This window comes from Desmodus rotundus, chromosome 13, assembly GCF_022682495.2.
Source record: "Desmodus rotundus isolate HL8 chromosome 13, HLdesRot8A.1, whole genome shotgun sequence".
NCBI lineage: Eukaryota > Metazoa > Chordata > Mammalia > Chiroptera > Phyllostomidae > Desmodus > Desmodus rotundus.
Genome location: NC_071399.1, coordinates 18,308,424 through 18,321,694, shown reverse-complemented (window position 1 = coordinate 18,321,694; position 13,271 = coordinate 18,308,424). Strand labels below are relative to the sequence as shown.

At 36.8% G+C, this 13,271-nt stretch overlaps 1 protein-coding gene across 7 annotated transcripts in view; it reads right to left on the bottom strand.

The window, feature by feature from the left end:
* NRG1 (neuregulin 1) overlaps nt 1-13,271 on the bottom strand; it is a 194,622-nt gene that overhangs the window by 120,284 nt on the left and 61,067 nt on the right. For 5 of the 7 annotated variants that reach the window (XM_024562614.3, XM_053916489.2, XM_045197117.2 and 2 more), the window contains exon 5: nt 11,657-11,707. The exons of the other annotated variants lie outside the window; for them this stretch is intronic. In XM_024562614.3, the coding sequence (XP_024418382.3) occupies nt 11,657-11,707 (51 nt within the window). The remainder of the gene's footprint in view (nt 1-11,656; nt 11,708-13,271) is intronic. 7 annotated transcript variants of the gene reach the window in all.

Below are 13,271 nucleotides of genomic sequence, written 5' to 3'. Positions count from 1 at the left end.
TGACACAGGAAGGTGCTCATTAAAATATTATTCACTTTATTAATAAACTTACTCTATTATTTTAATAATAATAATAAAAGAGAACTCAACCTGATGAATGTTATGGTGGCATTCCCTTATTCCCAAACAAGTGACTGACTCTTCAACTCTTCAGCACCACAAGGAGGAACAGCGACCAGCCAGCAAATAGAAAGATTTTCAGATATTGTGTAATAATCCCATCTAAAGTGAAACAGAGTCTTATAAATCACCACCTAAAGAAGAATTTATCATAAGATGAAGAAAACTTGCAGCTAGAAAAGCTAGAAAAAATTAACACTGAAGCATATAGTACATGAAATACTTCTCAAAATGCTAAAAATTCTCTCATAAGTATTTCAGTCAAGGTTATTTTTTAACTTGAAAATATTTTAATATGTTTTCATGATTTAAGGTTTAGGTGGTTTCCCTACAAGGAGATACAGGTACAACTTTAAAAAATGGTGATAATCTAATTTTAAAAATCACCTCACTGTTAATATCTATTGAATAAATACTTTCTAGAAACCAGTAGAGTGATGTTAGGGGAATAGAGACACAGGTAAAGCAAAATTCCTTCTTCCGAGACCTTATGTCCTGGTTTGGGGACTGATGTGCACACCTGTGTCCATAATAAATGGCAGGCTTGTTATTTGAAGCAGAGCTACGGGAGCACCGAGAGAGTGGAAGATAAGCTAACGTCTCAATATAACAATGAAATAACAAAGAGCTTGTTTCACTCCTTGACTGGACAAAAGTATTTTTTTAAATAATTTTAGTGCATCCTCAAATAAAATACACCTGGGTCTGCACTTTGCTTTAAAAAGGAGGGAAGGAACTATGGCATTTTGAAACCTAGTACCATTACTGCTGACCCTATTCATGAAGACTCTCTCCGCCAGAAGCTTCCATCTATTAGAATCACTCCTCAGTGCCCTTTTACTTAAAAGGTGGCAGCCAATGTTCTAGTCCTTTAAAAAAAGAAGCAGAAAGTTTTACTCTAATACTTGTTTCCATGTGCATACATGTAGTGGATGTTATGTTTCATTTTTCTTTATCTTTTCACTAGACGGAACAGTTTTAAATCTCAGTCCCCATTACCCGCACTGTAAAAAGGTTTTTAAAGGTTCGAATAAATGCCGTATGTGCCCCTGAGTCACCTATTTCCTTCCTAAAGCTTATCTTGCTTTCCCACACAGTCTCATTTGCACATACAAGGTAATTCTCTTGCCCCCACAATCTATTTATCCTAAAACATACCCAAGGACTCTGTGTATGGTTTATTTTTGTACAGATAACTTGAGGAAAATCTGGACAAAGATGCATTTCTGCTTTGGAGCATTAGGCACATGAAATTAAGAAGCTGCAATGAGGAGAGCAGAGAAAAAAAATCCATCTGGATCAACTAAAGGGAAATGCACAAAATGTGTAAAAAATCTATTACGGCCACATCAAGGTAGGTTTGTCCTAGAACATTCCATCAGAGATGGAAGATGTTCAATTTTGCAGCTTTTTTGTTTGCTTGTTTTTTGGGGAAAAAATGCAGCAACTTCCTTCTTAGGGCCTTACAGACTAAGAATTATAAAAAACCATGATCAGTGCTCAAAGTTACATTATTTAGGATGGACATGGATCTTTACAGGTTGATTAAATACCTAGATCTCTGGGTTAAAGTGTAGGGTGTTATACAGAATAGTAACATTGGAAATAGTTTTTAATTTTGCAGATTTTTTTCCCTTACTATATCTTCCTTCCCATACAGGAAATTTGTAGTTGAAAACTTGATCAAATGACAGGGATACTTCTTGTCAATTAATCGCTGCTCTCAATAAATGTATTTCAAGAAAATCAAGAGCAGAATCATTGTAAAGAAAAATTTTGCTTTTTGGTATTTAAAAAAATGTAAATGATTCATTTGCTGTACTGTTTACTCTGTGCATCATTCAGGGACAATATGACTGGACAATATATCTCAAACTCACCACCTCCCCCACTTTCAGGTCAACTGAATGGCTTTAGAAAAGGAAGAAAAAAAAATCTTACCTAAGGAAAATGAAATTGCACAAGAAATTGCAACTTTTCCATGTATATTTACAGGTACCCATATCAAAAATAGCTACTCAGTTATGTAATATACCTTTGTAAGTCCACCTGCGTATCAAGGGTAAGTCTGTGATAAACAGCAATTCCATTTACCGTATGTTCCTCTAAATGTTTCCAGTTAAATGTCTAAATCCTTTAAAAATTCCTCAAACTTTCAAAACTCTACTTTGTGTAAATTAATTTTTGATACCTTTTAATCTTCAGTTGTATTTTACATTTAGGGCAAAATTACAGAAGTTTATCATCTTTTTAAATGGGATCAGTCTCAGGGAGATGATTTGTTGGTAAAATCATTGAGCTTTAACTATGAAACAGAAGCAGTAAGTGACCACTTAAAAAAAGACAACAGTAAAAATAAATAATTACCTCAATAATATTGCCTTTTAAATTACATACCACGAAAATGAATGCATGTATTCTATCTTAAGTAATATTATTTTTTAAAAAAACACTTAATTTTAAACACTGCCTCCCATATCCTCCTTTGTATTGTGACTATGTGTCATTACATACAATTAGCACAATTAACCACAATTCGCCTTTCTACTTTACTGCAAACTCCTTCAGCTCCAGCCCTATTTTCTATTCATATCTCCCCAACCATTCTCCCCCCTCCAAGAAACACACATCACAGTTCCTAGCATCACACTGGAACATAGTAGGGACTGGATTATTAACTATTTATTCATTTTGTTAAAAAAGAGGGAAGTTCTCAGTGATTAAGAATCAGTAGCAGAAACAGGGCCATCCAGCTGCAGTCCTAAATTTACCACTGACTTTCTGTTTGACCTTACTTGTTCCCTAGCCTCTCCCTATTTATATTTGACTTTTCTGCTATTGAAATGGACAATAGCCCAAAATTCTTTTTAATAATGAAAAGATTGGTAAAATTTACCATTACAAGTAAAAGTTCTTGCAATATTTAGAAAGAGAATCTCAGTCCCTCTCTCCCCTTGTCAGGTTTCTAAAAAAATCTTGATATTCACTGAAAAAAAAGGCTCTGAAATTTCTGAGCAAAGATGATGAACAAGTCAACCGAAACACAAAATCTTCTACATGCAGGGCCTGGCATAAATAATGCCCAATTTTTTATTACAAAATCTTTTCTTACAAAATCATAAGCATGCAATTCTGTAACATAACAATATGACACTCAAGCACACCATATGCCATTTTAGGTGCAATGTTGCAATTAAAACTACAAATTATTACTCGCATTTTATTACCCTACCAACCACACTCATGCAGACATCGCTTCTGCTGGACCTTGTGCGAGAGATAGTTATGGACTTGAATGAAGATGATCACAGCTTTAGGCTGTAACCCAAATGGGCCCATATAATTGTTATAACTTAATAATAGTTATTAAGATTTAGCTGACCTCTGGTAGACTGAAAGATAAAATGAAAAGTGCCATTCCAGCTGATCTTTGATGATTAGTTAAACTGTGGATGCAGAGCGCTTTTATTAAAGAAATGAATAACGCTGGAGGCATTATAACGAGAGGAGGGCGGGGAAGCGGGGAGATGACCACAGACGAACTACAAGACTCACTACCTTCTCCAGGCTTCAGGGGCACCCTGGACGAGGCTGAGAAAGCCTGGGCCAGTGCCATCTCACACTTAAGACCTGCTGAGTTGTCTATGCAATAATAAATGAAGTGGGCTAAGCATGCTTTTTCTTTTCTTATGAAGAGATAAAAAAGAAAAGGAAAAGATAAACACCCTCATCAACATTCAATTCCTCTGGTGAAAGAAACTAGTTGTTTTTCAAAATCTCCTTAAAAAAAACCCGGATCAAGTACTTTTTGACTTTTAAGTTGAAAGAACATTTTACACATTTCAAAATGCTTCCCATGCATTCTAATTTGAAAACTGTAACTCATTATTTTTTTTACTCTACTTCACAAAAGCACAAGTTTGGGGATTAAAAAAGAAGGCATTCCTAAGAATGATTATTGTAAGCTCACTGGTACTAATAAAGAGTCTTTTAAAAATGATTGTTCAATTGTCTTCAGTTTTCTACCTCATTATTTAAAATGGTGACCCTGCTTTAATATTGTCTGCCCAACTGATTTTCAGTAACACTTGTGTTTAACCTTCTTTTAAAGTGCTCTGTGACCGATGTCTATGTTCTGATTTTTCTAAAGTTAGCTGCAACCGGCCTTGTTGGTTTTGCCTGTGGAACCACTTCCCCCTCCTGTCAGGACAGAACCCTGCTCTCTGTAATGAAACCCACCGCATGCGGTTCCCAGGGGGCCGGTCCATCTGCCTCACTAACCCAAACACACGCAGGCCTGGATATCTGACCCTGCCCTGGCCCAATCAGAGTCATTAATCGCCCCGGACACAGTAATTATTTTAGAAGTAGGCATTTGATGCAAGCAGAGCCAATCAGGTTCCACCTTCAAATTTGCTGAGGGGATGGAGGCTTAGATCCAGGTGGCAGCTCTCTCCCTGTCGGGCAGAGAAAAGCCACCGAGAATGACGCTAACATTTGCAGAGAATCAAAAGCATAAAACTAAGAAATGGTCCTATTATATCATTTGAGCCTCTGAATCAAGGTGGGACAGCTTTACATTTAAACTCATGGGGTTGATTTCTATCACTTGCAACTGAAAGCCTGCAAACTAAATCACCGTTCAGATTTTTTGCTGCTTTATCATGCCGTTCCTCACTCCTTTCTCTATCTTATTTATTTTTAAAATAAATTTAAAAAAATTTTAGGGGGGGCTGTTTCTTATAGTATTCAGGGTCTTTTAATTTAAAGGCCTCTAATCTCATTTTTCTATTTCTCAGATCCCTAGGATAACTTGAAAAAATAAAGAATTAAGAAAGCCACAAAGTTCAGCAAAATTTATCAAAATCTTGCTAGTTTTGCCCTTCTAGATGCTTTCCTTACATATACAAATATATATCCTCCTCTGTCTCTATTCTCTTATCTCCGCTTCACCATTAAAAAAATTAAATATATTTTGTATATAATCTGCTTCACTACTCTGTCCATATGATTAAAAACACTATAGTTTTAATACTTCTCTTAAAACGGGAAACATAAAAATATCCTTCCCACTCATAGATGATATAAAAAATGGAAGATACTTTTAAATGTAAAGAGACTATTGCAGTAAAAAAAAAAAAGTCCCCAAAAATAAAATACAGAGAAATAATTGCTCCAGGTATAGTTTTCTAACAAATTTAGCTATCATACAAATAATTCCCAGTACTTATAATATTATATAATGATTTAAATGGTAGCCTGGAATAAGGCAATGCATCTATCCCAAACATAAACTACCAATGAGGAAAAATTTCCCTCTTTGATGAAGATCAGATTCCCATTAATAATGGCTCTAGGATTATTCCCATCTCTGAAAATAGCGTGTTTTGAAAAAAAGACTGCATCATTCTCAAAATAACAAAGCCAAAGGGTAAGTAATTAAAATTATTCGAGACCAGTCACTGTTAACCATTTTATCTCAGAGCATATATAAACTAGTTACTAAAATTCTGTGGCACACCAGAAGTGTATCTTTTGCTGATCTGACAAATAATATGGGCACACTTTTGATTCATTCACACAGGAGGGCTGTTGTGTTAGCTGTTGTCATGTTTTAATTTGGCAATCTACAGGAAAAGAGGACAGTGCCGCTAACTAAATAGTCAGGTATTGCGTGGTTTAAAAAGTCGTGCAGCACACTGGCTGAAAATCGCCGTTTTAGACCAATGTTTCTGTCCCCTCTAATAGCACTAACCCCTGGGACTGTGCTGCCTTTGACTAAGGACCCTCCTGTCCATTTCATTGACCTTGTATATTGTGAAGCGTGTACTATTTCAGTAACAGCTGGCTTTGGGATTACTAGGATAAATGTGATTGTATTCCTAGAATCTTTATAAAAACTTCATTTTGATGTCTTTTTTTTTTATAAAGAAAGCCTAACCATGACCTAGCTGTACAGATCCCATAAGACTTTGTACTAAAAGACAATAAGACTTGAATTCAGAAGATTGAGGTTTAAATTTCTACTCTACTACCTACTTAGTTTTTGAATTTGGTCACGTCAAAATTTCTGAGTCTCAAGTCTCTCTCATCTGATAAATGAGATGAAATCTAGGTGACAGAATTATTGTGTGAATAAATGATTCAATAAATACAAATATGCCTTAGAAGATATGCAGTGTGATACAAATATTGGTTATTTATACATATATAGTACACACACATATAGTTGTATGGTTCAAAAGAATAATTTTGTAGAAGGCTAATTTCAACTAAACCCCAAAAGTTTTGAGGTTATCTTGTCCAGCAGTGGAATGCAATGAGAGGCACTGAATGACTTCAGAAAGGGCAAAGGCAGAACTGAAGACTTAATTTATACTTGCAGGTAGTACTAAGAAAAAAAAGTAAGATATATTCACTCACAAAATGAATGAACTGAACATGACGGCAATCAGTTGCCAGAGCATATGAATGGCTGTGACATATTGTACAAGTGCCTTCTCTTGCTCCAAGTCACTGTATTGTCCTAAATCTCTGTAAATAACTCTAGGCAATCAGAAAGACAAAAATATACCCAGTTGGGCAATTTCCTTTTCAAAGTATTCTTTTATCACTATATGATCCATGGTAATTTATTTGTCCACAATAGACTAAGCCACCACACCCTTGAAAAGACCATGTTTATAAAAATCTGGAAATACAATTTGCATTCAGTTAGAAGAAGCTCTCCAGCAGAGACAGGCCACATTCATGTTTTGCCACCAATAAAGATTGAAATGCAACTTTTTCCAGCTGAAAATCATCTAGCAAAGGTCCAAGAAGTTTTTTCTACAATTAAAGCAGGTAAGTCAGTTACAGCTGAGAGTGGACTCTAAGAATCATAGCTCCAAATTACACCAATGGACCTCTCTAATCTAATCTAATCAATACATATTACTGTGTCTCATTATAACTGAAATGTCTCTGCAGACAAAAGACATTTTTCCCCCTTCAGCCAGCTCTTTAGGTGCCAAATTGAAGATTGAATTGTTCATTTCATTCAGAGATTTCAAAGAGGACTTCCTGGATAAGTTCCTCTGAAATGCTGCCTTAGCTGAGAGTATATAATATTTTGCAGAGACAGTGATTTCTTGGCACAGAACTTTCAGCAGCATCATTTGGAGTAAAAATCATTAATTTCTTTCCTCCTCCAACAATAAGGATATTGCCCTACAGTGTTCAAGTAAGATACAAGGACTCCCTGATTTTCATTCTCTCTTCAGGGCCACATCACGCTTCTAGGTGTTCCCTCTGTTCCGTATAGAGGGGAGACCACCGAACCGTAAAGCCATGCTAAATGAATCACATTTGTTTCCCCATGTTAGGCTTCCCAGTGTGGGTTTGAGATGCACAAGATTATACAGATATATGTAGAAACTGAGTCCCAGGGATGTTAAATAACTTGCTTAAGATGACACAACGATTAACAGTAGCAGTACTGAGACTTCAGAACCTGAGTCCCTCCAAAGTCTGCGTTCTTTCCATTTCACCTTACCACCCGGCATGCTCTGATGCGTAACATAAAGATGACAGGGCTCAGCTGGTTCCCGGCCATGCATTTGCCTTCATCTGCCAAACGCGCTCCCAATCCACTCTGAATCGAAGACTATTTTGCAGTCTATTCACGGAATCTCATTTCTGTTAATATTAAAGTTTTTTTTTTTCCCTTTGAGGCTACTAAACCTCACACATCATTGTATGGACGAGGTCAGAATCCTGCTTGTGTGACTTTAGACGAGACCCATCAGTTTCATCATCTGAGAAACAGAATGAGGTTTTGCGAGAACCGTGAGCCATCATTCCTATAAATAGCCTATCACAGTGCCTGGCACACAGGAAGCCTTCAGTTAACGTCTGCCATCATCATTATTATTATTACTAATATTCAGAGATTTCAAAGAGGACTTCCTGGATAAGTTCCTCTGAAATGTTGCCTTAGCTGAGAGTATATAATATTTTGCAGAGACAGTGATTTCTTGGCACAGAACTTTCAGCAGCATCATTTGGAGTAAAAATTTGGAGTAAAAAAAGATTGTTTTGTAAAAACTTTATTTTTTCCTATTTCTATTTGTTAGGCTTTTCCTTTTTGTTTTCCTCATATATTATATTGGAATGGGTGGTGCTTAATTCAGTAAAGTGGTTGGTATAACAATCGTATTCTTTATAGCATTCGACAAAATTGTCTGCAAAATGGGGTCACCGGCAGCTGGCACTTCAGGGAGAAGTAATTAAGGTTTGTTCTAAACAATCCATTTACTTTTTTGCTGATCTTACATAAAGCAGGAACAAGAGAGTCCTGCTGACTGTTTTGTAAGGGTCAAGTTCTTCTTCTAAAACCTGTCACTTATGTGTAATAGGACACTCATTTAGCAAATTATTTATACATTTTAAATTACAGATGGCCTCATTTACAAAAGAATAAAATAAAATGAAGAAAAAGAATGTTCTTCTTTACCAGAATATTATTATTATAAGAAACTTTAAAAATTGTAATGAAAAATTCTAAAAATAGTGAATATAGAATGCAAGTTCCCTATTTCAAAAAAGTAGTTAAAATTTACCTCAAAAAAAGAAAGGACTATTAACTTTGATATTCTGCCAATACATATAAAATCCTAGGACAAATAAACACAAAGGGGACAGAAATGATAAAGTGCTTGAAAATGAAAAACAAATCCTTTAAAAACTTCTAGTCAAGAATGATTTCTTTATTGTTACAGTGACTAAAAAATTATTTAAAGATTTTAGATTAAAAAATATTTTTAAATGTCTAATTAGTATTCAGTGACATGGGAAAAATGCTTATGAAATATTCAGTAGAGGGAGCATGGGTAAGTAGAAAGGCAGAATGAAGAACACTGATTAGAAGAAAACATACTAAAATATTAGCAATATTAGTTTGAATGGGTAGGTGGGCAATTTTTTTTCTCTTTGCTTTTTCTATTCCAACAGGAGGAGAGAAGAACTTTGGGGGCTGGAGGGCAGGAAAAGCTTTGGGGAGAAATAGGGTGCCAGAAGAGAAGATGGACCTGGCATCCCAGGCAGGGCACTGACCAGGGCCATGGATCTAAATCCCCACCCCCGAACCCTCTCAAAGGTGACCCCGCAGGGACGGCCTCTCAAAACAGGACTGGCAGGAGGGGGACATTTCCCCACGAGGGTGTGCACATTGGAACCTCAAGAAGTGCAAAGTCAAAAAGCGCAGCGCCTCTGTCACACTGACCCAAAAAGTAACCGGAATCATTGCAACACCTAACAGGTTTACTGAACCCACACTACTTCAGCGCAGCTTTTCAAGATTTGCTTTAAAAAACACCAATGTTAACAGTTCGAAGAATGTAGCCCACACAGACATGACTGCACTGTAACAGCATAAATAAAGCCTTTCGGGCTGAAATTAAGGGAATAAAACCCTGCTCTTCGGGGCTGCTTACTTCTGACCCATGCGAACTCTTCCAAGGCCTTTGACTCTGATGTGTTTTGACTCTTTAAGTCCAGCTTATTGCTGATTCTTCCAGTTTCACCTTCGGCCTTTACTAAACCGAGACGCATTTGCGTGAGGGCTCGTCTGCAGTCCAGCGCTCTGCAGCACGCTGCCTCTAAGTGAATGAGAGTCTCACCACGCTTTCATCGCTCCCACCGAGCCTGGTCTTGGCATCCCGCCACTATTGGTTTGTATTTTCCAACTACAGGGCATATTTTCATGATATTAAAAACTGTATTAATGAATCCATTCAACCCTATCTACTGAGAGCCCACCCCAAACGGAGGGTGGTGCACCAAACGGCACACTGAACTATTTGAACATAATGGTACACGAAGCCTTCTTCCTCTGTCTTAATCCTTTACCAAAAATATCAGGGACTAATTCTGCCGAGGGTTTAGAGATCAGCCTCAGATTTCAAAATTATTTTCTCTCTCAACAGTATTGCAACGAATAGAAATGTAAACGGAGAGATTCGTCTCAGATCCCTAAAGCTCTGGAAAACCAAAAGAAATATTTCTTCCATTCCATAATTACTCGGCTATGCTTAAGGATAGCATCCATCACCCCATTTATGAGAGCATGAAGGGTTCCAATTACAAGAGCTTCAATAATTTTATTCAATGAATCATACAGGAGAGAAATTATTCCCGGAAAAAAAAACACCAAAAAGAAAAGCCTATATTTGCTCTTGTATAAAAAACACTCAAATATATAAAGCAAAGTACAACATGATTCCTTAATGCTAGTTAGTTAAAATATATAAAATTATACTAATCTTTCTACAAGTAGAATTAAATAGCAAATATCCCGAACTCCCCAGAGGGATTATCATTTTGGAACGATGAGCTTTCTCAGAATTCAGAGGAAGCCAATTGAGTCCTTCCTAGCGCTGCATTTCCTGTCTGACCTTACTGGATTGTTATCATCAGTCCAGTTGAATGGTGCTTTATCTAGCTAAGATATAGCCACAACATTATCCTTCATGCACTAAAAAAGCATGCTTACATCCTACCATTACAATTCTGGTACCACCAACCTAAAGAGAAAGACTCCAGGTCAAACTGGATCTACTGCAACAGATTGACAAAACAACTCAGGTTGCCAAAAGTACAGACCTTCCTCTTTTTCAAGGGCTTCCTACCATGCCACGAGCCAAAGGAAACTGTTCCTTAAACACCCTCCAGGTTGGAGCTGAATAACTGGGAACATATATTTGTTGAAGAGCTGAGCAAACCGAGAAAGAGCTTTAAATAAAGAGCTAAAATAAGGGAGAGAAAGACTGTAGTTATGTTTTATTTTTCAAGGTCTAATAAATTCCCCTGTTGGGTATCAAAATTTCATGCTATGCTATTCACAATTTATAAGTATGAAAACTATTTTTACTAGTCCTCGCTAATAATGCCTTCAGTTCCCCTGATGTAGCACAAGGCACCAATCAGTCTAACAGTTGTAGAACTCCACAAGCACAAAGCGCGTTTAACATTAAGTAGATGAAAACTAATCTGAGATCTTACCTAGGGACTTGCTCTCAAACATTTTCATAATTAGTCACTTGCTATCAAATTTGAATTAAGGGCATCTATATATAGTTTCCTTACTCCCTCACAGCAGACTCTATATGAGAACTGAGGAGCTTTTGAAGAGAGGCCCCAGACGGCTGGGTATCATGCCTCAGGCTGTTGCTGAAGGCATCAAGACACACTTTAAAAACACACACACACACACAATGTTCTCTATTGCTCACTCAGAACTAGGCCTCAGAGGCTATTCAGTTATTTTCCAACATTTAAAGGCAGTACATTATCCTAAAACTACCACGTGTGTGGTATCTCTTAATATCCAGATGTATCTTAGGGGGCCCTTCCTACTCCAAACAGCACCCACCATCCTGCATCCCAACTTCACACATGGTTCCTCAGGAACTGCAGAGGGAAGCAGTGAACACAACCTTCAGAATCAGATGCTGTATTGGGTTAAAAACTAGCAAAGAGAATATTTAAATGTACTTACATGAAGAGGTGTTTGCTCCTTCGGTTGTTACTGATATTCTAATGGGAGACTCTATAAAACACAAAAGTGGAATGATGCTTTATTGAGTCATGCCGCTTAGATTCTTCCATTAGGAAGTGGCCTGGCTTGGGTACCATCTAGAAGAAGAGGACTAGAAAACAGTGCAACTGAAAAGCCGAAGCGTTTCAAAGTCAAAGGAAAATATATGCAATATTCCAAGACCACAAACGAGTATTTCTGTAGTCCAGATCCAGGGACTTTTAAAAGAGGAGAAAAGGGAGCAGGTCCATCTGCAAAGATAGCCCACACCAAACGCTGTATGCACTTGCTAGAAATACTTGAAACAAATCCACACTACTGGTGAGATAGATGATTCCTTTTCTGACGTGGGTGATCTTGACCTTAAGAAATGTGAGACCAAAGAAAATAATCCCCATATTGAGTGAGAATGAAAGTCAAGTTTTTCATGCATAGAAAAAATTAAAAACAAAAGAAAAAGAACGAGAATGTTTTCAGGCAACTTTGCATAAACATCCTGAGCAAACACGGTGCTGAAGAACCACTAGAAGAATTACATTAGGATTCAAACAAAACATGCTAAACAAGCACATAATACAATCACTGGGATGTGCAGTAGAAGGATTCTCTTAGGTCGCAAGGATAAGGGAGGGAAACCCCCTCCCTTATCTGTATGTAAGTACAGACCTGCATAAAACATAACTCATGCAGCAAAGAAGGCATGGGACCTAAGGGTCTTTATTAGTAAGAAATAAGAACAGCTTAGTATCAAAGAAAGATTGAAATTCAGCATCCAGAGAGTTATAAAGATTCAAGTAATATGTCAGAAAATAACAGTTACTGTCTATATTCCCAAGATAAGCACCACATAAATTTAAAAGCTCAGGTTTATAACAACATCTACTGGAGTTGGACGATTAAGTCCCTACACTAAAAAAAAAAATCCCTGAATGAAATGTGAAGAAATTCAAATAACTCAACAATTCTTTTCTTTTGATCTCTCTTTCTCTCCCTCCCTTTCTTTCTTCCTCCCTCTGCCTCCCACCTCTCTCTCTCTCTCTCTCTCATTCTAAAGATCCTCTTAGAGCTCAGGATCATCCCACCCTACAACACAGATACTTATACCTAAGTAATTACCCATGAATATGCCCTAAATATGGCAAAACTTGTCTAGGATATAGAAAAATTTAGCTGTTATGATTTTAACAATGGCTTTGAAGGGAAGATTAAAACTGGTGAAGGGAAGATTTAAAAAAAAAGTTAGATTGTGTCGTGCCAGATTATATGGCCTCCTGTAGGTTCAACAAGGTACAGGCCATAATATATATGAATATATATATATTCATATATATATATTCATTCAATGAAGCCAAAACTTTAAATACGAGGTAATGGCAAGAGCACTGAGCAGGAAGTATCTGCTTTTCTGAACCTACTGAGCTATATGACTTAACATTCCTAATGGTCATTTGTATCATAAAGAAAACGTTTTCTCATTTGTATAATGAAGAAAAATAATGTCTGGTTTCACGAATCTGTTGTCATTACTGAATGAGATGCAAAAATCTTATCAGGAAAAAAGGGAGTTATTATACCT